This window comes from Typopeltis vanoorti, chromosome 16 (assembly GCF_054136105.1).
Source record: "Typopeltis vanoorti isolate ZY-2024b chromosome 16, IOZ_Tvanoo_1.0, whole genome shotgun sequence".
NCBI classification, from domain to species: domain Eukaryota; kingdom Metazoa; phylum Arthropoda; class Arachnida; order Uropygi; family Thelyphonidae; genus Typopeltis; species Typopeltis vanoorti.
Window position 1 is genome coordinate 65,653,878 of NC_143564.1, and position 25,849 is coordinate 65,679,726.

The 25,849-nt window shown below is 34.6% G+C and overlaps 1 protein-coding gene across 5 annotated transcripts in view; it reads left to right on the top strand.

Annotated features, from left to right (window-relative positions):
- The window catches only part of LOC150098087 (DENN domain-containing protein 1A-like), a 224,361-nt gene that overhangs the window by 51,533 nt on the left and 146,979 nt on the right, over positions 1-25,849 (top strand). For all 5 annotated transcript variants that reach the window (XM_090406168.1, XM_090406169.1, XM_090406171.1 and 2 more), the window contains 2 exons: positions 2,571-2,624; positions 17,846-17,907. In XM_090406168.1, the coding sequence (XP_090262294.1) occupies positions 2,571-2,624; positions 17,846-17,907 (116 nt within the window). The remainder of the gene's footprint in view (positions 1-2,570; positions 2,625-17,845; positions 17,908-25,849) is intronic.

The window sequence follows — 25,849 nt, forward strand, 5'->3', positions numbered from 1 at the left end:
ATAGTATTTTGTACACTCCTTCATTGTGCATATTAGGAATTTGATAATATATATGGTGATATATTTAAAACTGCACAAGATCATTATAAAGATCTTGTGCAGTTTTAAATTTTCATAACTTGTATCCTATAATTGATAAAATCAGTCTGAAAAAAAGGGTAAGTGAAAGAATTTATTATAGTGTTATGTACATTCATTCTTGGAATTGTTAATTTTCAATAATATCCTGAATCATATTAGTTGTCCTAATCTGCAGATTGTCTAAAGAGCTGGATTTTGTTCATTAAACGATAGCCTTAACATGTTCCCATAGAAGAAAAAAAATCAGTGGGCTCAAATATGGTGAACGTTGGGCAGCCAAGAGATCAGTTCACCTCTTCCATTCCATCAGCTAGGAAAATTTTCATTCAGTAACTGCTTAACACAGAGAGCAACATAATAAAATGTACCATCTTGCTGAAACACTCTATCACCTCCTAAGTCCTAAACATGTTAGATCAGGAATAAAGTACTGCAGTATTTCGAAATAATTTTTACTCTTAACAACCCATCCTTCAAAAAAGAATGGCTCCTATTTGTGTGATCTTTTCCTATTGTATACCAGACATTGACCTTAGGAGGAATCTCTTTCATGTTCCTCAACATCGTGTGGTTTTTCAATGCTCTATATGTTGCTTCATCAAAAAACAAAATGGTCCATAAATGAAGTGATGCTGTCATGTTTTTCATTAAATTGGTGACAAAAATCAATTGTGTGGTAACCCTCTTCCAGTAACACTTGAACTTGAATTATGTAGGCTTTCATGTTAAGTTTCATTCTGAGAATTTTACACACTGTTGAGTCAGGAATCCAGACAGCTCCAAAGATGTCTGTTTTATTGATTTGCAATGACTTGCAATAGAGGATTATTGTACAATGCCAGACTTTGCTAACCTTCCAGATCATTTATCATTGACAGAACCTGTTTCTTTAAACTTATTCATACAGTTCATTATGGAATTCCTGTAAGGTGCATTTTTGTTGTAATTGGTTCTAAATCTTCTTTTGTACTGTGACTAAAGATAAATTTTTTTACCAAACTACAATAAAATAAATGAATCGCTCTTAGTACATACTAAAAGTCTAAATTACCTTTGTGATGTTTTTTAAAGATTGAATTTATCATGTATAGAATGGAAAATTTGAAATATTTGAAACTGCACAAGGACCTTATAATAACCGTGTGTGTGTGTGTGTGTAAAATCATATATACAAAAATATACAGGCACCATTAAAATCTAAGGAATTATATATATATATATATATATATATTAGCTTTGACTTCTTAATAAACATCATATAAAAATTGCATATCATTAGAATTTATATATTGTTCTTCAAGACAAATGTGTTGCCACTCTTTCTGAACCTATTTTGGCAACATGTTTATCTAAACATATTTTATCAGCTTGTAATGATTAAGGTGTCAGTTCCATAAACCTCATGTCCCACCAAGGGTATCTTTTGTGCCAGCATGGTTAGTTGAGTAGAATGGGCTTCCACTCTCCAACTAGCAGGCTATTCATTTTGGAATCCCTCTGCAGGAATAGATGTTCATGATTGTCTTTAGACAAGATAAATTTCATTGCTTAAGTGTTTGACCAGCACTGTGCTTATTGGAGGTCTGAACTAGCTTGAAAAACTTCCATGTTTGGTTTCTGAGGTAGGGTTTCCATATTATTGAACCTTCTTATACCACTGATGGTTACCAGTGCGCATTGACTTGCAACCATTTATTGGATAGCATTTACATAAAAAGAAAATAACAGGCTCTGTTTTGGTGATTCATAATAAATTCATACTATTCATAGCACAGCTACTATTATTCATATTCAGAAGTGAAAAAAATTATTCTGAATGCAAAAAAATCCTGTGAACTAAAGTATAAATATTATCCGAAACTTTACATGATCATAAGTCTTTTTCAAGTAATAATGGCATCAGTCTTGAGTAATGAAATGCATGTTCTAATACACCATTAGTTAGCCACCAGACTAATAATAGATTTTTGTAAAAATTCCAAATAGTGAACGTCAATCAAATCCATGTAATAGTGAAATGGTTTACTGTAGTGAATTTCTTCCAGAATAGCATTGATGCTATGGAACTTTGAGTGCTAGTATAGTAATTTTTTATAATGCTAATAGTATTCCATAGGGGGAGTTGATTCTTGTTTCAAAGATACTTTATTATATATCAGAGATATTTGAACTTCTTAAATTGTTTTAAACAGGATACTACTCTATGTTTGGTCATTTAATAAACTTATGCCTTTAAGTCATACCAGCAAAAAATTTCAGAAAGTCTCCTATGAACCTATATGCTGATATTATAACTTTAATTTCTCATATATATAATATAATTTCTCATATAATAATATCTTATATCATATTATATATATTATAATTTATCTTCAGCAAATCCCATTAAAGGAAAATGACTTTTCATTAAATATATTTATGCTCTATAACATAATTATTCTTATAGTTTTACTTTTAGTGAAAATTAAAACAGACAAATATCTTTATAGGAATTTTCAGTGGAATGTTCAGATCATCACCGGCTCCCTAGAATCCCACAAAATGTAAGTCTATGCAGCACACATATTTTTATTTTAGATATAAGATGCTCTGTTAAATGTAGGAGGTCTCCAAGCTACAAATGCACAAGCAATGTTGTACAAGGTATTAATAATTCATATGAACATTAACTGTGTAGAAGAGGGGAAAGCAATCGTTGTTATTTGTGTTCTATCCAAGTTATTCACAACCATATATGAAAGAAGGCAGAGAGAGAGAGCATTTATTCACATTATGAGCTGAAAAAATTATAGCTGAAAACTATAAATTGTGTATAACAAGGGATTCAGCTGTTTTTTTTGGGGGGGGGGAGAATTGACAAACATGATGATAATCAGACAAATAAATATATATAGACAGTTGTTTACTATAAGTTGTTTTCTGTTATTTATTGTTAATTCAACTGTTCATTATTTCAGTTTAATGGTTAAATAGACTTGTGGACTGGCATAACTTGAGAACTTGTTTCCTCATTTATAATATTGTGTCTTTAGGAAATCTTATCCTGAGTTAGAACAAAAAAAAAAAAAAAGATTTGGCAAATGAACTTTTGGAACACAATCCATGGGTAACTTGGGGACCATCTGTAACTGAAAACATTTCTTTGCTAGAATACAAGTTACCCATTAGAAATGTGGATAGAAATAAATGTTTTCAATTTCAGAGCTAAAAATGTTTCACAATGATGTACATAATGCTTGAAACGTCAAATATACATGAACTAATGAAGAAAGTGCATTCTTTTCTTATTATTTTTATCTATATATTAATATTTATCATCTATCAACTTTAGCTTCTCTTACAACTTGACTCTGATTAAGTTAGAGATTTTAAGTTTGAAGAATGTTATGATAACTTCTTGTCATAAATGACACACACACACACCACTTCTTTTAAATATATTGATTTATTCTGTATATGCATGCTGATAATAAAGATCGATGTTCAGTATTATGTTGATATTGAACACATGCCAACTCATAAATATATAATTTATCTTAATGCAATTAAATAGAAATTAGACATAATTGTTATGGCATTTTGGCAAACATTTCAATAATTAAGGACACACACATTGAAAAAAAAAAGTATTGACCCTAACATCCATCAGGAAAATGTTAGCATTAAAGAGCAGTAGTCACAGCCCACATGTGTAACAGATTGAATCAAGAGAATTAAGCAGACAAACTTTGTAGAGACAGGGTTGATCATAAATGCTGTCTACCATTTGAAACTGCCCCAGGAGAGCTTCACAAAGTAAAATATAACTTCTAATTTATTTTGCATAAACATAACACTTATAGTTCTTGTCAGTACCATGGATGTTTGAGCAGTAGATGAATGTCACATATTCTTCATCCTCTACCATGTTATCTCCAGATGTGGCAGTGGTCTAGTGAGCATTGTAATCTTAAGAGTTAAATTACAATAGTGAAATTTGTGACCACTACATAATGATCTGGGAGCATTTCTCAATGATAACATGTCTGTTCTTTATATTAGAAGGTAAAATTGTTGCAGTGCCATATAATGCTACATTAACATTCGATGTGACCAAATCTATTCCTGAGGAATATGTCATTCTTGATTAGCATATCTTCCAAAATGATAAGTTTATCATTTTGGAAGATATTATTAACATTATAAATATATTATTATTCACCATACAGGATTGTCAGTTTCTGAGATTCAAAGGTAAGAACCTTGTCCATCTTCTATGGTGCTGATACTCACCACCTTTTTGGAGCATTTGTGAAACTGCTTAGAAAGATTTTTATAACAATTTCCACTCATAAAAATAGAGAAACTGCACTTTCTGGCAGAAGATATCATGCAGCATTTCTAATAAACAGTTCTATACCTGTGTAAACAACTATGTAATATCACATGATAGGTTGTTTGCCCACTGCTTACTAGTGTTTAAGGGTATTAAGTAATTTCACCATATTGGAATAAAATTTAAAATGAAAATGAAATTTAGAGACAGATGCAGCAATAACAAACATTGTATAACTGAGGTCTTATGTCTCCTTTTAGTAAATTTTAAGAAATCTTCTACAGTGCCTGAACAGACCATTAAAGAGTGCTTGGCTGACTGTACAAATGTTTAAGAATTTTCCTTTTCACACTTGCTGAGGAACAAACACTCAGCAAATTACTAAATGCTAAGAAGAATTTACAGCCAACTGTGTTGAACATATAAGTGGTGAACTAATATTAGATAATACTGCAACCACAGGTTATCTTGGGAAACTTTCAGCAGCATCCTAGATGCCTTCTAAAATAACTCCACATAGTATGCTGTGCATTACTCCTTGGGAAGGTGATGTACACTAAACTTCACCAGTCACTGAATAGCTAAGCATAATAAGCAAACTATAGTTTCATTCATATTGACAGTATCCATCTAGATAACTTCACTTTTATGTTTTTTTAAGTTATAATAAAATTATTAACCATAATCCCTAGTTTCAAAAACATTACCGGCAATATTAAAACCTGTACTAGACCAAGTTGTAAATATGGTAAATTACATCAAGTTAAGACCTTTAAAAGCACGTCTTTTTTTAAAAAAAAAAACTTTGCATATCTATGGAAGCCAAGTACGAATCTTTGCTTCTGCACACTGAAATAAGATGGTTATCCAGGGGGGTTAAAGTGCTATTCTGAATTTTAGAACTTAAGAATGAAGGGTCAAAGCTGTATAACTGAGAGGAGACCTCCACATAGCCTTTAAAGGAATGCGGAGAACCGACCAGGGCTTCTGACCTAATGTCCAATCCTCACCTTCTCATGGTGCACCCTGTTGGTTATCTACTTGGATACTGGACGAACGAGGATGGGCTGGCAATTTGGGATTTAGCCGACCAAATTGTATTCTTATTGGTTAAACCAAAATAAAAAATGATGGTACAACATAACAAAATTTCATGCCGGCTGGGGCGTCGCCCAGTTTTTTTGCCAGGGAACCAGGGCAAACAGCGAAAAGTTAGCTACTGGAACAAATCTGAAAACAAACCCCAACTCAACATCACCAGAGCTAAAGATTAGTACTATCAACGTAAGAAGCCTGAATGGCAAAGAAATGGAGCTAGCAGAAGAATTAGATAAGTACCAGATTGACATAATAGTGGTGACTGAAACAAAAAAAAAAGACAAAAACTGGTGAGATCTTTCTGAGCAATAAATACAAAATGTTATATTCAGGCAATGACAATCAAGAAAAAGAAGGAGTAGCCATAGTATTCAACACAAAATACGAGGCTAATCTTCTTGAATGGCAGTCAGTCTCAAGTAGAGTAATGCAGGCAAATATGAGAATAGGGACTGGACAGAAGGTTCTACTAAAGTAGAAGTGGAGGAATTTTTTGAAGCTTTAGAAAAAGCAACTGACACAATGAAAAAGGAAAAGTTGGTCCTTGTTGGGGATCTAAATAGCAGAGTAGGAAATGATTGTGAGACATACAAAAATATTTTGGGAAAATTTGGAGAAAAGAACAAAGCTAATAATAATGGCAAATATCTGTTGGATTTCTGCTCAGGACATGGACTGGTTATTACTAACACCATGTTCCAACATAAAAATGTGCACAAATTCACATGGAGAGAAGAGGCTGGGAATAAGAAAAGTCTCATTGACTATGTTATTGTGATAGTAATGTTTTCTCACTATCAACAATAACACCAGAGTGTTTGGGATTTGAAATTGGAGGTGATCACCATTGAGTCTTGAGCAGGATAAAATTGAATTTCATATTAAAAAGAATAACATGTAAGAAAGTTTTAATGCGAATAAAAGTTGAGCAGCTCTCAGATGTGAACTGTAGACTAAAAATACACAAAGATTATTGAAGAAAAAATGAAAGCGTTTGAGAACAGGAATCAAACCTTGGAGATTCAGTGGCAAACTCTGAAGAAAACATTGACTGATTCTGCCAGAGAGGCATGTGGTGAGGTTGTCTGCAAGGATAGAAAAATCAGAACTCCCTGGTGGACACAGGAAGTTAAAGAGGCAGTGAAAGAAAAGAAGAAAGCATATCAAAAGTTTCTGTCAAATAAGTCAGCTTGTGCTCTTAGAGAATATAGAGACAAATGCAAGAATGCTAAACACTGTGTAAAACTAGCTAAACAAAAGTCATGGGAAGACTTTGGCAAGAACATTGAAAATAAATATCAAGAAGGTGGCAAAATATTCTGGAGGTTGTTGAAGAAGCTTAGGAATGGAGGAAAGAGTGCTGTAAAAGGAGTTAGAGATGATAAAGGTGACATGAAAACGGTAGAAAAAGATATCCTTGAAGTATGGAGTAATTACTTTGAAAAACTGCTAAATGAAACATGCAGTGATCACAGCACAGTGGTAGAAAACACTGACCAGGCATGCAGTCAGGAATACATATCTATACTTGAAGTAGAAAAAGCCATCAAAGGCTTAAAATGTGGAAAGGCAGCAGGTGTAGATGATATTTGACCAGAAATGCTGAAGTATGATGGTATAAGAGTCTTACAGTGGCTGCACTGCATAGTTCAGAAAGCCTGGACAGAGGGACGAATTCCCGATGATTGGAGTAGAGCTCTCATAGTACCCATATATAAAAAGGGAAATAAAACTGAATGTGAGAATTACAGAGGTAGTTCCCTACTGAGTGTTCCTGGCAAGATCTATGCAAGTATACTTGAGAAATGGTTGAGAAGAATTTTGGAAGAAAAGCTTGAAGAACAAGCTGGATTCAGACCAAATAGAGGCTGTCAGGATCAGATCTTCACTTTACGACAAATAGTCAAGAAAGCATGGGAATATAACAAAGATCTGTATTTAAGTTTTGTCGATTTGGAAAAGGCATATGACAAGGTGCCAAGAGAGAAGCTATTCAATATGCTGCAGTTATATGGTGTCAATGGGGCATTATATCAAGCAATACTTAGTCTTTATTTGACTTGTAAGTCAGCAGTTAGAATTGAAGGAAGTACAGGAAGATGGTTTAATGTTAAATCTGGTGTGAGACAAGGATGTGCATTATCTCCTCTGTTATTCATTATCTATATGGATCACATTATGAAGGAATGTGGTATTAAACATGATATCAAAATTGGAGATGTTAATGTCAGCTCTTTGCTTTATGCTGATGATGTTATACTTCTAAATAAGTCTGCAATTCTCTGACTAGATTGAATAGCTGTTGTAATAGATATTGTATGAAGGTCAGCAATAAAAAGACAAACACAATGAAAATAGGCAGAATCATTGAAAATGTCAACTGTATTGTGAATGGAGAACCTGTGGAACAAGTAATTCATTTCAGCTACTTAGGCATGATTTTTACTGAAGATGGTAAATTAAATATAGAAATAGACAACAGAATCAGCAAAGCTGGTATGGTGGGAAGTCAGTTGAATAAATTCATATGGAATAAGAGAAAAATTAGTCGGAACACTAAATTAGCTGTATACAAGACAGTGTTCAAACCAGTTTTAACTTATGGATCCTCATTTTTAATATCATATTAAAAACGAGGATATTAGGAAAGAACTTGACATTGTCAGCATCCAGGAATGCGTTAGTAGAGTAATCTCAGGTGGTATATGTTCATATTATGGTCACTTAAACAGAATGGACAAAGAAAGATTAGCAAAACAAGTGTTCTCTGCCAGGTTGGCAGGAAAACGACCCAGAAGGAGACCAAGATATAGGTGGATTGATACGGTACAAAGTGCCTTAGACAATAGAAATATAAGATCTGACTTAAAATTAAGGGGATATTAAATCCCACATAGTTTTAAAACCGAATAAGAAACTCAAAGATTGGAATCAGAGAGTTTCTTGCTGAATATAGTAAACTATAAAGTATTGGCGAACACTTATTGTGATCTAATGCAAGTGATCCTAGTATGTAGTATAATACCATACAACTCATTGCAAAGGTGTTGCATAAGATCTGATAATGTTGGCGTCTTGACAAGTAACAGACTGATTTGGAGGAAAATTGTAGCTAGGAAGTTAGTAATGATGTAAACTTTTCATGTAGTACTATCATATCCTGTACACCCCCTTGAGGGTACATGGCAGGAATTTGATAATGATGAATTTTCTTGTTGCAAACTTTTGCATATGTCTTCCTTGATTAATAATTAAAAATAATACTGGTTACAACTATATGTTCATATTATGGGGGAAGGGGAAGAAAGGACTGAAGGCACATCTATAGTGCAACTCAGAAAACAATCTTTTTTTACATATAGACAGCTCTCACTTTATCAAAAACCATTATAACAGACTATCGAAGTTATGACCAAATGCCTATAGTCACATTGCTCTAAAGGAAATTTAGAAGAGCGTTGTGCTTATTTATCAAACCATCTACTGTGACAAACCATTCCTGCATGCCCTTCAAGTTTGCTATAGTGAAAATGAACTGTAATATGCTATAGAGATATAAGATTAGTAGAACAGTTCACTAAGAAAAGTTTTGTTCTCATTATGGCATGTAGTGAGTGTGGAATAATATCTGGTGAATTTTCAGTGTTGAGGAGAAAGGAGAGAGAATATTTCCATTTTTTTATTGCAACTTAATATTTGAAAGGAGCAATAGAATTGACAACCATTATCCATTGTCCCCACATTTAGTCTATTCAAATCACTCTGTAAATGCTGTATATTTGTAGTATCTCTGATGGCTTTGCCTATCTTTGCATTATCAGCAAATGATTGATGATTTTCTGTCAGCCCCTTTTCAATAACTTGTGCAAAGTATCACCAGCACATGCATTCCATGCCAAATGACAGCTAATTACCAGTTTCAACTTACTGCCTGTACTATTCTGTACCTTTTTAAGAAAGATTTATAACATATTTTGTTATTCTGTAAATAACATTTTTCTGGTCTATACACTTCAGTATTTTAACAGATAAGCTTAGATGTTGATAATTATTCATGACTTATTTTTAACGGTATTAACAACACCAAACAATTTTAACAAAAGATGTTCTATTAACTACATATATTTCGCTGAATTTCAAATCTCTATCCACAAAACTCAAATATCTGCACCATACGTTCTTGGCCAGTGGCTACAAAATAGAACTACATAGCTCTAATACACAGGAACACAACTTTACCATTTCTATTCCCTATGTCAGAGGTACATCAGAAAAGATAGCCAAGTACTTATGAAACATGGCCTTTGCACCACATTCAAACATCATGTTAAACTAGTAACTCTGATCCGCTCACCTAAGGATAAACTTCACCCTCTAGCACACCCTGGAGTGTATAAAGTTCCCTGTGACTGTGACTTGGCCTACTATGGACAAACAGGAGGATCAGTTAACATCCGCCTGGAAGAACATAAAAGTACATTCACTACTATTATTATGGTAAGTCAGGACTAGTATATCTTGTTCCTTTTAGGCTTACATGGTGATCAGAATACATTTTGGGAAAATTATGGAGACGACTACTGTGTTTGAGTAAAACTTTAGTTTAATATAAACAGAAATCAACACTCGACGTTTCGACCTTCATATCAAGGTCATCTTCTGGAGCATATACACTATACAGAGAAACACGCTGCACTACAATCTACATGGTTTGCCAAAGTTACTGACCAACTGTTACAACAATTATTGGCCTGACCTCTGGTGGGAAAAAAAAACTTTACTGCATCAACACTAGGGTCCTATTGTTATTATTATCTATTGGTTACAAAATTACATTGGGCTGGAGAGCAACATGTATGTATACATATATATATGTAGAAAGTATTTTTACCTTGGGTATAAATATGTTAAAGATACCAAGCAATTTTAAAACCTGGTTTTACTCCATTTCCCAAGTAAGCAAACAGACTAAAAGTCAAGTTTGCGCCTGCAATTGATGCAAGTCTAACTGATCCCACAGGTAGTGCAGGACCAGGGCAACTCGTGGCAAAGGTGGAACAAGCTCCGATCACTAATCTTAATATTTACCCTTAATGCCAAAACACATCTCCAAGAAGGGGATGTATGATGTTTTGTATTAAAGGCAAGGGGCCACTACCCAGACCGGTTTCGACCTTTATTGAGGTCTCGTCAGTGGGAGCTAGGCTAGAAATACCAAGATTTAGTAATACAGAGCTTGTAAGTATTTCACCAAAACAAGTTACCACAAGGTGTTTTAACCTTATTAAATAAAAATCTCTGGAGGAGATAAAAATGTAGAAAGTATTTTTACCTTGGGTATAAATATGTTAACGATACCAAGCAATTTTAAAACCTGGTTTTACTCCATTTCCCAAGTAAGCAAACAGACTAAAAGTCAAGTTTGCGCCTGCAATTGATGCAAGTCTAACTGATCCCACAGGTAGTGCAGGACCGGGGCAACTCGTATTTCTAGCCTAGCTCCCACTGACGAGACCTCAATAAAGGTCGAAACCGGTCTGGGTAGTGGCCCCTTGCCTTTAATACAAAACATCATACATCCCCTTCTTGGAGATGTGTTTTGGCATTAAGGGTAAATATTAAGATTAGTGATCGGAACTTGTTCCACCTTTGCCACGTTGCCCTGGTCCTGCACTACCTGTGGGATCATTTAGACTTGCATCAATTGCAGGCGCAAACTTGACTTTTAGTCTGTTTGCTTACTTGGGAAATGGAGTAAAACCAGGTTTTAAAATTGCTTGGTATCTTTAACATATATATTAAAAACATGATTATACATTTAAATTTCAACCAGTTGGTATGGAATAGTTTCCAATACTAGCTGAAGGTTGCTTAAAGTCCTGAAGTATGCTAGATACTAAGTAGGCTGAATATGTGCCTGTATATAGTGTATATGCTCCAGAAGATGACCCTGATATGAACGTTGAATGTTGATTTTGGTTTATATCAAACTAAAGTTTTACTCAAACACATAGTTGTCTCCATAATTTTCCCAAAATGTATATCTTGTTTGTTCATTTCTGTATGGGAGTTCTTACCATATTCTCTAAAATCTTTACAATTTCTCCAGAGATACTGATAGATCAATAATTAGACACATTAATCTTTGTATTACCCTCTGCAAGGGGATAATCATATATTCTTGTGGAATCTTTCCTGAGGTAAGACTCAAATTAAACATGTCAAGGACCTAGCCAATTTGCTGAACATTCCTTTAGCATATATCTTGGTATTCCATCTGTCCCTATTGCCAAATTCTTATCCAGGTTATGCAACAGCTATTTAACCTCTTCTTCATGCACCTCTCTCTCTTCATCCAATAGATAGTACTGTATACTATGTTGCATGCACCTGAATCTTGGTGAAGTGAGCACTCTTTATTTGAACTACCTCATCTGGTTCTGATATATTAGGGTACTGTCTGCATTCATTCTTTTACTTGCAGCATAATGATAAAATTCTTTTGGGTTGCCTTTAGCCTATGCTTTTCATTCTCAACTTAGCTTTCCATACAATACTCAACTTTTCTTGCCTGTTTTATATATTTCATAACCTCTCTCACTCTTTTTCTCATGATATTCCTTCTTCTTACATGATCTTCTTCTTACAGATCTCTTGTTCAATGAGATTGCATATCCATTTCTCTTGTGTTCTATTTGTTCTTTGAACTTTAGGGACACATTCAGATACATCATTTTAGCATATTTTCAAAGCTTCCATCAACAACTGATACCATGGAACAACCAAAGATAGTATTCTCTTGGGTTCATCATAATTTTCAGGTTTGTAGTTCAGCATATAACCTGTCCTGATTGGAACATCCATAGTCTTGGCTACTTCCCAAGACAGTACAGCATGATCACTATCACCAACTGGCGGCAAAATAGTCACATCCTTAACTTGAGGTGTCTCAACATTTTCTGATGCTATGATCAAATCTAACACCCTTTGTCTTAGAATTGCTTCTTTCACATGCTGTTTGAGAAAGTTGTCATGCAACAGCTCAATAAATTTTCCTCCATTCGTATCATGAGTTCTTTCAGCTATCCAATCAATATTCTGATAATTTAAATCACTTCCCATAATAATTACTCATTTAATATTCACAGGGTAATTTGGTGGTGCATTTCATTGTCCCCAGCAATTGAACTTCCAGCTCTGTAGCAGCATCCTACCCTGCATTTCACCTTATTTAGTCTTCACCATATAGGTCCAAACTCAGAGTTACAATGGACGTTATTATCATTATTGCTTTCACATATTTCTATCCTAACTGGACTCAAGTCATCTGATGTCATTAGTAATATTCTCCCTCCTCTCCTGTTTCTTCTGTCATTCCTAAAAATAGTATATCCTTCACACTTGATTCCAGTTATGATATCCAACTCTGATAGCCAGGTTTCACTAATGCCAGTAATTTTAGACTGCATTGAATTCACCAAAGCAGCAAACTCAACCACTTTGTTTCTGATGCTCCTGGTTTGTGTATAGACATAACAAGTTATCTCCCTGCTTTTTCTTATACTTAAATTTATAGTCTACTTGTCTCAATTCAGCAACTTTTTCTTTTCCGTCCCTACACACTCAAACAGCTCAAGCCCAAAAGTATAGTCTATCCATTCAGCAGATTTATAAACATGCTCTTTGACATCAAATCCCAGCTGCACCTACATATACAGCATTCCTCCCAGGATGATGTGGTTTCCTTGACTATCTGCATTAGGTCTCATTCAAATAAATAATTTCTATAGTACAGGTATCCCTCGATTAACGCAGTTAATTAATCCCTCGATGATTAACGTGTTAATCAAATCTAAAAATCAATGGTAAAAATTACAATTTGTCCATGATCGATTACTGTATTAATAATTCGTTTTATATGGTACTCTTTTAGGAAAGATAAAAAACGAATGCAAAGTAAATGTTGAATAAATACTTGTACCTATATTATTTACTGCAATTTTTTATCAAAAGAAGTTATCAAGAGTCGTTTGAACAGTTTTAGTTTTTTTCTTATCGGCATAAATTCTACGATAACAAGCAAAATGACTCTCCAGATCTCAGCAAACAAGCAATAAGACATAAAGAAAAAACACTGCAAATATAAAACATGATGATACAAATTAAGTGGATATTGAATCCAACATTATTTCATAGCCGAATATAGACGCTACAAGAGTTTCTTGCCGAATATATAGAAACTAAAGTTTCGGCCAATGCAAGCATAAGCAACCTTATGGGCAACTCGTAGTAAAGGTGGAGTAAGCTTCAGATCACTTTCCTTAGTATTTTCCATAATGTAAAGCACATCTCCTCAGAGGACATGTATGATAAATAAGCCTTTGGCTCTCTATTTCAATAATACATGATGGTTTATTTATTTTCAGTTATAATCTAAAAATTATTGAACAAAGAATAAAAAACAACTAAACCATACTATACTGACATCAGAGGTCACGGTATCTCTCAGATACAATTTACTGTCAAATATCACAAACCTTTACATAATGTGTTATGGAGAAAGAAATATTTAATATAAAACAGTTTTATATTAAACTGACAGCAAAAAACATTGCGGAATATCACTCTTAACGTGAATGCACAGCTACTTATGACCGCCAAGCTATATACTGAATTGTGTAAGAATATTTATATTAAACATTTTGCATGTATCTGTCAGATCAGCTTCGAGCTCCGCAGGGTTAAAGGCGCGCTTAATCAACACTCTTGCCTTGTATATCAAGGGATTGCCGCAATTAATTTCGCTGCGGTAATCAAATCCCGTGTTAAGCAAGGGATACCTGTACTTGATGCCACATTCATTCAGGTGTAAGCCATCCCTCTTATACAAATCTTTTCTACCATCGAAGTTACTCCACACATCCAAAAACTGACACTCTCGTTTTCTACATAACCTACAATTATATACATAAAACTTTTCTGGGTTATACACTATTTCAATATAGTTGAAAAATGCTATGTAAAATCTTCATTCCTTCACTTTTCACTTTGTATTATGAACAAGCAGTTGTAACATGCATTTTTTAATTTAATCATTCATAGAAAATTTATACAAAATATAATCTGTTTAACAAAAGAATTCATATAGATTATATAAAAATTACATTTCTGTACTATTTTTTTGGATGTGTTGCTCACTGTTTACAAAGAACAGTTAGAGCACTTCTTTTACTAACATTATAATTATAAGATAAAAATTCATTATCTATGAATTTTTACTTTGTAATTATAGAGATACTTGATCCTATTCTAGGAGAACTAATTTTGGAATTAGTATTAAACAACATTTGATAAGAAACTAAGAAGGTGCAAAGAGAGAGAGAGAGAGAAAGTAAGAAAAGAACAAACATTTTGATAATTAAGCAACATGCAAAAAAAACATTCACATTACACTAACAGTTCATTTCTTTCTTTCTTATTCTAAAATTATCTCCCCAAAAAATAGGCACAGTGTCATTCTGTAATTACAGAACAAAAGTTCATTAGATTACCGAGCACTACCAGTGTTAGATAAAGGTTCTCTAAATACAGCATTACTAATGGTTCTTTGAACAGTAATAGTATATATCATATCTAGTTCTTTGTATTATAAAGAGAAATACATTTTTTTGACCGTAATAATATAAAAATGAAAACCTGACTAGTTTCGCTTCTGATATTTGGCTTCTTCTGGGTTAAGACAAACAAAAATGCAATCAAAGGCTAACATGAACTGTAATATTACTAAGAAACAGAACATGCAGGAACCATTACAATATAATGGTTTCTACAATATAACTTGCTGTAGAAGTTGAAATGGAAACCACATGCCGTGTGGGAGCTGGCATAGGTTAGCAATTGTTCAGTAATGTGTGCAAGAGAGTTAACTGAAAAGTTAAATTCATGACTTATTTCTGAAAAGTTAAATTCATGACTTATCTCTCCACATGTGGAGAGATCTAATGAGCGATTTCCAAATATAACACAGAATCAATCCTTGATTCTTTTGAGTGTGCCTTGTGAACCAATAACTTTGGTTATTGGTTCACAAGGCAATTATTCCATTCAACTTCACTGCTCACGACATAAAATAATTTACCATGATTATACCTCAACAGGCAAACTTTTGATACATTTAAAACACCGAGGATTTTTATTTTTTTCAATCACTAGGAGCTCTCATTTCTCACCTTTCATATTAGCACAACAAAGAACTGTCACTCACTCTTTTGAAGATTTAAATCCTTTAGTACTTTCATTTTTAAACAAATAAGTATGCTCAGACATTGCATGAAAATAGTCCTGTTTCGTCTGCATTATAAATATCCTCAGGAGATATTCAGCAGTAAGTTTTGGCCACTCAGTCTTAATCCACGCATCAGCTTATAAAAAATCAGCACTTTTTTCTTCACCATGAATACGCTTGTACACAATATTCTCTTGGCTTAACAGGTGGAAAAAGCAAGAGACACTACAATGGTTACAGTGAAATTTTCTTTGCTCATTGTTTTTGCAAGTTCTTCTGCTTTTTGATGCATCGAAGGCCCATTAATTGAAGCATTCTTTTCACGAACATTACTAAAGCAAGTTTTTAATGCTGATTTAACTTAAGTATCCTTACCAGATCAGGCTTTCTTCCAATACATCTTCACATTAGTAAGAGCTGAAGTTTCAACATTTGATCTGTTTTTTAAGATCTTACACAAGAGTGGTTATGAAATTTTTAAATGTACATACAAAATTAATAAGGAAAAAACTCACATACAAAGATTATTTAACGGTATAATATTCGCCTCTTCAGTACATTAAGCTCAACTTAAATAATAACTGACAATTCCAAAATTCCGAAAATTATACTATTAAATAATCTTTGTATGTGAGTTTTTTCTGTTATTAATTTTGTATCGATATGCCTACTCACAGTATACCTCTTTTAAAACTTATTTAAATGTACAGCCACACTATGCCGACTGATTTTGGACCATCTATCATAGCATTCCAAAATTCTTTGCTTTCCTTGAAAAGATAAATCTTGACATTTTTTACTTGCTTCTGCCATAATGCTATGGGCTGTTTTAATAAGCACTTACAGTTAAATTCACTTACCAAAAGAGAGCATGAAAATAAACTCAAAAAATCACAATTCGACTGCATTTGCCTGGAAGATATAAGATTGCAGAAGAATAAGATTAAAAGAAGATTAACACAGAAGTCAGATTTTGACAAATGTCTATGTCAAATTTTCTCCTGATTAACCCTTAAAGTTCTTAATATGAGATGCAAAAGGCTAAGCACTCGAAAATTTGATAACAATAACTGGAACTTTGTTATAATAGACAGATAATTTTTAATTCATTTTAAATGGTGTGTTTTGGGAATCACTGATTTTGATAACAATAGCTGATTTAATAATATAATCTGAGATCACAATAAGCAGATTCTACTGTAGTTTATAAATGCTTTTGAATAATTTTGGTTCTTTGATAGGTATTTCAATATGAAAATTGATGTTGTCTTGGTTTCTTTCTCCAAAACATGATTAGAAAAAAAAATCTATCTCATATATATATATATATGAGGGTGGTCTGAAAAGTTCTCGGCCTCAATGAAAAAACAAATTTATAATTTCAAAATTATTTTTATTTTTCAACATAATCTCCCTTAAGACTAATACATTTATTCCAGCGAAGTTCCATAGCCATTATCCTGTCCCTGTAGTGGTTCTCAGTAATATCTGCAAAATACCCCTCTAAAGCTGCAATCACCTCTTGCTTCGAAGCAGCGAGGAAGAGTTTTAGTTTTGGGAAGAGATAGACGTCAGAGGGAGCCAAATATGGGGAATAGGGTCAGTGTTCCAACAATTCATAGCACATCCATTAATTTTACCATTGCCAAAGCACCTTTATGGGAAGATGCATTGTCCTGATGAAAGATGATTTTTTTTCTTCTGCAAACCGGGTCTTTTTTTAACAAATTTTTTTGTCTAGTCTGGTTAAAAGATCGGAATAATATTCCCCGGTTATTGTTTTGCCCTTTTCAAGATAATAATAATAATAATCATATGATGATACACTACTTTATAGAATGACTTGAAATTTCACATGGATGCTTATGACAGATGTACCAACTTAGAAAAAAAATCGTGCCGATAGTGTTGCTATCTATGGTCGAGGCTGAGAACCTTTAAGATTCATCCTCATATATATATATATATATATATATATATATATATTATGTATGTCTTTTTAAATAAGTAACTGTTATTATCATGTTGCTATTATAATATATTATAATATATTATTATTTTTACAGAGAAATTTGACTGAATATTTCAATGCCATAGATACAGAAAATATGATTATCATATTTGCAAGGTAATATTGTCATTTTTGTCTATTTATATTATTTATAATTTTAACTCTATTTTATAACAGATTGGAAGGAGCCCTAAAAACATTTCACTTTAGCTTTTTTTGTACTATTTAATGAAGAATAATAAAATACCAATATTTTTAATAGGGATTAGTTACAAATTAATTAATGTTTCTGTCAAGAAATAGAAGTTTCCAAAAGGAGCATTGTTATAGTTTAGATAGTTTGCTCAATTTTTGTTATTTATTGCACTATTAAAAAAAAAAAAAAAAATTGTCCCAAGAGGGATGAGAGCATTTTCTTCCTATTAACATAGTCAGCCCTCACTGTAGCAAACCACCATAGTGAAATAATTTCTGTAACATGCTTATTAAATTACTTAAGGAATTTACAACGTACAAATGATATAAATTAAAATTAAACTTTAATCCATATTCCAATATTTTGGCAACGTCACGTTGCCATTTTCACAGCAACTTAAAATAAAGACATGTGCACGCAGGCACTACACACAATAACTGAGGACGAAGTAGGAAGCTGTTGTTACTCCTAAAAGTCCTGATGGTGCGAGAATACACTATGTACGTATTCTCGGGCCTTGGGCTGAAGGTCTTCCAATGTAAGTCTCCCAAATTTGGGGCAGTCTCATGCAACCAAATTTGGTGAGGTTTGGCATGTTTCTTAGGGCTGAGACTGATTCCATGAATAGCCTTTCAGATTTGAATTTACTACGGTGTATTACCGTGGCTTTCCTCCACCGTATTCTGTGGCGAGTATCCAGAGCACGGTCTGCAAGACCAGAGTGGCTGTACTGGTGAAAATAAATGTAGTTCTTGTGTTCTGATATTTGCTGTCCTTCCTGTTTGGCCAATATAGGACAGCTTACAGCTGCAAGGGACCTGGTATACACTAGGTAGGTCTAAGGGAGGATGTGGTTGGTCTTTAGTGGAGCAGATAAGGGATGTCAATTTTTTATATTATATAGAGGATCCAGAGGCCAGTGACTAAGATGATAGCAGGTCTATGGAATGAACCATATGAGAACAGGTTGAAGATTTGTGGGTTGCAGAAATTAGTTAATAGGTGGAAAAGGGGAGATGTGATTGAAACATTCAAATTGCTAAAGGGTTTCTATAGGATTAATTCAGAGGATATTTTTGAGATCAGGACTGGTGGTGGGAGAACTAGGGGACACCTATGGAAGCTGGGCAAGAGTGTGTTAGAGCTGGGTTCTTTACTTTTAGAGTAGTAAATGAGTGGAATAAGCTGCTAGAGTTTGTTGTGGGTGCTATGACGGTGAGTGAGTTCAAGGCAAGGTATGATAGATACTGTGAAAATGTCGTATAGTTGTGTGGACATGATGTTTAGGGCCTCCCTCGATGAGTCTAAGGACTCCCTGGAGTTTCTCGTAATAAAAGTAATATGGTCTCTAACAAGAGGTCAAGTTATGTTTTTTTTAGGATTTTGGTAATTTTTTTCGAGGTGCGATGGTGATGGATTTAGAATAATCTTTGTTGTGAAGGAGTGGGAAGGGAGTTGTGGTTAACTAGTGTCAATATTTTTTGGATTTTTAGGGGGGGAAGTTAGCCATTGGCTGAGAAAGTTTTGAGGATGTGTTTTAGTTTCGAGGTTAGGGCATTGTCATTTGAACAGATAAGTTTAGCCCTGTTGTGTAGTGTCTTAATAACACCATATTGTTGTGAGGGGGGGGGGGGATTGTTGGTGAGTGTATCTGCCTGTATGGGTGGATTTTCTATAAACTGAGAAAACCAAGGTTCCATTAAGCTGGCAGGTGACTAGTGTATCTAAGAAAGGGAGGCTGTTATTTTTCTCCTTTTCCAGGGGGAACTTAATTCTGGGGTGTTGGTTGTTTAGGTGTGTTAGGAAGGAGAGGAGTGTATCAGAGCCATGTGGCCAAATAGCAAACACATCATCAACGTAGTGAAACCATATGGTTGGTTTCTGTGGGGCAGAGTTTAAGGCTTTCTCTTCAAAAGTCTCCATAAAAAAGTTGGCCCAAGGGTGGGGAGAGTGGTGAGGACTGCCATGAGTTCACCACTCTCCCCACCCTTAAATTACCAGGTCAAGGGCATACCTAACTATGGACAGAAGTTTCCAATTATAGACTAGTCTGTATAACTGCAGTTGTGATCAAGGTGTTGGTGAGATTAGTTTGGAATAGAATACAGGATTGGTTGATGGACATAGCATTCTTTATGATGGTCAGCATGGATTTGCAAGCATTTGATAGATTGCCACATGTTAAGTTGGTGTACAAGCTGCAGAGGATGGAAATAAATGGTATATTGGTTAGATGGATCAGAGATTGGTTCTCTGAACAATACCAGCAGGTTTTGTATGATGGAGCAGTGTCTCAAAAAAGGAGGGTAACCAGTAGTGTGTTCCCCAGAGTTCTGTTTTTGGGCCCCAGCTGTTTAAGTTGTTTGAAACAATATATCATGTGGACTGACTGGGGAGCTTCAAATGAGGAGAATTATAAATAGAACTGGTGATGTTAATTCTCTTCAGGCAGATTTGAGTTGAACAAAGGAGTGGGGTAGTAATTTTAATATTAATAAGTGCAAATTGTTGCATTTTTAGAGTGCAGAAATGTAAGGCTATGTACTATATTGATGGTGCTGTACTGCAGAAAGTGGTTGAGATTCAAGATTTAATAGTTGGAAATAGACTGAAGTTTAGAGGCCATATTGCAAAGGTTACAAAGACTGTATGTTGTAGTGCCACTATGATAAGTACTCTAATATATAAGAATAAAGAGGTTGGTTAGAGGTGTGGTCTGACCAGTGTATAAAGCACTAGTCAGACCACACTTGGACTGTTGTGCTCATCTGGTCACCTGGTTTTTGGTGTGATATGGAGACGTTGGAGAGGGTCCAGAGGCAAGCGAGTAAGACAGTATCAGGACTTTGGAAACTTCTGGCTATGGAGAGAAATTGAAAAAAATGGGAATTGCAGAGTTTGATGGATAGGAGGAAGAGAGGTGATATGATAGAGACATTTAAGTTAGTGAGAGAATTTTGTCAGATTAATGCAGATGAGATTATAAAAAGAGTAGACGACGAGAGGTGAAAAAACCAGATCATCCCTGGAAGTTATGTAAGCGTGTGTTGAAGAGGGGTGTGAGAAGTGGATTTTTTGCATGGAGAATTGTCAACGAATGGAACACATTACAGAATGTGTCATTAATGCAAGGAGTGTTAAGGATTTTAAGATTCAGGGTGATAAATATGTTGTCAGTTGAATGAACCTCTCACGATGAGTCTGCCAACTGCATGGAGGGTGAAATAATAATAATTAAGACCCCCCCATAATGCTCATTCATTTTGCTCTTAACAAACTAATTTTCCTGCTTGTCACCATCTATATACACCCAAATATTCTGTTCTGTCCTGCCCACCCCTGCCTTGCACCATATATACTCCAAAACCCATTAGTATGATTACCATCCTGATTCTCTACCCAGAGAGCATACAACTCACCACTTACAATAAGTAGCAGTTGACTACCCCATTTACCTTCCCTCTACTGCAGAAATATGCTCTACCCTTCTATTTCTATCCCTCTCAGGATATCCTCCTCTGTCTACCAGGCTTTGCTGATACTAACAATGTTCAGACAAATATCTCTTAAATTGAATCATATTCATTTGTATCAAATGTTTTATATATATATATATATATTAAGGATACCAAATACCAAGTAATTTTATAAACTTGGTTTTTCAAAACATTTCATATATATATTGGTCTCTGATAATTTTGTTGCTTATTTATATAGTATGTAGTGTCCAATTAACTTGATATATCATACACTTGAACTTTTATTACTGTATATTTTGTTACTGTATGGCCAAAGATTATTGGAATCACTGATACGTGGTTGACAGAAGAAGATATAATGACAGGAATAGAAGTAGCAGGGCACAGCATTTTTCGGCTGGATAGAAAGGGAAAGTGTGGTGGTGGAGTACTGCTTATGATAAGTGACGACTTATGTACTCTAAGAGTGGAGGCTTTGGAAGGCACTGACACTAATGATTTTGAAAGCATATGGTGTGGGATAGAGATAAGGCAAGACAGGATATTTAGTGGGGTGTTGCTACAAACCAAGGAGCACGGAGGGTGGGGGACCAGGAGATGTTTAGACAGTTGAGCTTGGCAAGTGCAAGAAGAATGATTGTTATGGGAGATTTTAACTACAGCGGTATAAATTGAGGAGAGGAAGATGCATGTAGCAATAAGGGAATGGAATTTCTAGAATTCTTGAGGGACAAATATCTTAGGCAACATGTAATAAAGGGAACAAGAGGTTCAAGAGTTTTGGATTTGGTCATAACATCAGAAGAGCTGATAATAAGTGAGATGACATCTCTCCCACCAGTTGGAGAGAGTAACCATGTGGTTTTTGACTTGGAAGATGAATAGACATGCAGGAGTATCAGAGAGAGAGACGGGAATATATGTGGAATTATAAGTCAGGTGATTACAATGGTCTTAGACATCAACTTGGGGAAGTTTCATTGATAGAGGAATTGGAAGGCCAGGATATCATTAGTGCTTGGGAAATTGTGAAGGAATATTTGTTAGCAGCAATAGTAAGCTGTATTCCACAAGTGAAGAAGAGGACACAATTTGGTGTAAAGTGAATGACAAACAATATTAAACAGGAGCTGCATGTGAAAAAGAGGCTATGGAAGAGATATAAGGTGACAGGTGAAGAGCAGATGCATGAAGAATATGAGACACAAGCCAGGAGAGTGATTAGTATTGTAAGTAAGGTGAAACTGGAATATGAGAAGAGATTGGCCGTAAGATCCAAAGAAAATCCTAGGGAATTTTTTAGCTATGTGGCAAGTAGGAGGAGAAATGATTGTGGAAGAATGGCATTGTGGGATAAAAATGGGAATAAAGTGACTGATGCAGAAGACATAGTGGAATTGTTCAATGAACACTTTATTGGTGTATTTCATCCTTTAGGAGTAAATTTTAATACCAGATGGATAGGGCAGGTTCGAGGTTTAGAGGTGCAAAAGGAGAACGTGTTACAAATACTGAGTACTCTGGATGATATTTCACCACGAGTTTTGAGAGAATGTGCCAAAGAACTGACAGCTCCTTTGACCTGGCTTTTCAATGAAAGTCCTGGCTACAGGAAAGGTGCTCAGGGAATGGAAGGAAGGTAAGATAGTGCCATTGCATAAGGGCAGTAGCAGACTGAAAGTGTCTAATTATAGACCAGTTTGTGTGTCATCATTAGTTGTTAAAATCTTGGAGAAATTAGTTAAAGCCCGTATACAACATTGGGCAGATGAGGATAATGTTATCTGTGAAAATTAACATGGATTTGAGTGGTGCTCTTGTTTTAGTAATATGCTAGCCTTTTATAATAAAGGTACAAGAGCAGTAGATGAAGGAAAGGCATATACTGCCATTTTCTTGGATTTAGTGAAGGCATTTGACAGGGTGCCACATGATAAGCTGATATTTAAGTTGCAGCACATGGATTTGGATCTCAGGTTGGTCAACTGGATTCAGGATTGGCTGTCCAATATGTATCAATGAGTTGTGTATGGTGGTGCAGTTTCAAGGAGGCAGAGGGTTACAAGTGGAGTCCCCCAGGGCTCAGTACTAGGACCTATATTGGTACACAATAAATAACGGAAAAAACTCGCATAGAAAGATTATTTATTAGTATAATTTTCGTCTGTGTGTCACAGGCATCTTCAGTACATTAAAGCTCAAAATTAAATACTGACTGACAATTCCGAAAAGCGTCACCTAAGTAGCTGGTGTAAGATAACTAAAAAGGTCAATAACTTTCCTAAAAAAAAAAAAAAAAGTTAGGAAAGATTAGCTGATTTGTAAAGTACTATCTCCCATAAAGGGGATAGACGTAAGCTGTCGGATCTGTTTAAGTTAGGAGAATGAAGTAGAGTTTCATGTTTCTTTATAAAGGCGTTCCATGAGAAACTGACTTTTGTGAAGAACTCTTGGCTTTCTCTAATGAACTCTATGTCTAGTGAAGATGGCATGTTCAGAAAATCCAGACTTTTCAGGTTTAAAGTATTCAATATAAGATTGGTGTTCTTCTAGCCGAATAGAGGCAGATCTTCCCGTTTGTCCGAAATAAGATAATCCACAAGAGCACAGAATCTGGTAGATACCTGGATGATTTAGATGTGGAAGCTTGTCTTTAGGAGAAGTGAGAAAGGTGGAGATTTTTCTAAACGGTCGAAAGGCAACAAAAATATTCAGTGGTTTTAAAACTTTTGCTATACGTTCACTGATGCCTTGTACATAAGGGATAGTAATGCACGTTATTTATATACTATCTTTTATATACTATTTTATTTTATATTATTTCTATTTATATCTATTTTATTTTATATTATTTCTATTTATATCTATTTTATTTTATATTATTTCTATTTATATCTATTTTATTTTATATTATTTCTATTTATATCTATTTTATTTTATATTATTTCTATTTATATCTATTTTATTTTATATTATTTCTATTTATACGTTATTTTATATACTATCCCTTATGTACAAGGCATCAGTGAACGTATAGCAAAAGTTTTAAAACCACTGAATAATTTTGTTGCCTTTCGACCGTTTAGAAAAATCTCCACCTTTCTCACTTCTCCTAAGGACAAGCTTCCACATCTTAATCATCGAAGTGTCTACCAGATTCCATGCTCTTGTGGATTATTTTATTTCGGACAAACGGGAAGATCTGCCTCTATTCGGCTAGAAGAACACCAATCTTATATTGAATACTTTAAACCTGAAAAGTCTGGACTTTCTGAACATGCCATCTTCACTAGACACAGAGTTCATTGGAGAAAGACAAGAGTTCTTCACAAAAGTCAGTTTATCATGGAACGCCTTTATAAAGAAACATGTGAAACTCTACTTCATTCTCCTAACTTAAACAGATCCGATGGCTTACGTCTACCCCTTTATGGGAGATAGTACTTTACAAATCAGCTAATCTTTCCTAACTTTTTATTGTATTAATTTTTTTAGGAAAGTTATTGACCTTTTTAGTTATCTTACACCAGTTACTTAGGTGGCGCTTTTTGGAATTGTCAGTTAGTGTTTAATTTTGAGTTTAATGTACTGAAGATGCCTGTGACACACAGGCAAAAATTATACTAATAAATAATCTTTCTACGCGAGTTTTTTCCGTTATTTATTGTGTACCGATATGTCTACTCACGGTTTACCTCTTTTAAAACTTAGGACCTATATTGTTTACCATTTATATCAATGACATTGTCAGTGGATTGCAGGAGGATGTTCAGTTGTTTACGGATGATGTGAAGCTGGGAAGAGTTATTAGTAATAGTGCAGATGTGGTAGTCATGCAAGAGGATTTGAATAAGCTAGACATATGGGAAAATGAATGGGAATGTCAGTTTAATGCAGCAAAATGTAAGGTCTTGAGGTTTGGGACGCTGCATACTCTATTGGAGAAGATATACTGGAAGAAGTAGGAGAGACAAGAGATCTGTGGTTGATGATTGATAGAAACCTGAAATTCAAGGGACATATTGCAAAGGTGGTGAAGGTAGCACAAAGGATTGCTGCAATAATGAGAAGGACGCTGACCTGCAGAGATAAAAGAGTTATCATTCCATTGTATAAGACCCTGATCAGACCACACTTAGACTATTGTTCTCAGATTTGGTCCCCAGGATTTGAAGGGGATAAATTAACTGTGGAAAGGGTACAGAGGTGGATAACAAAGACAGTTTCAGGACTGTGCAATGTTAGTTATGAGGATCGGCTGAGGGAATGTGAACTGCAGAGTTTGGTGGATAGGAGAAGTGATATGATTGAGACTTTTAAACTGTTGAGAGGTGGTTACGAGGTTGACACTAGGGAGTTCTTTCACTTGGTTGAACAGCAGGAA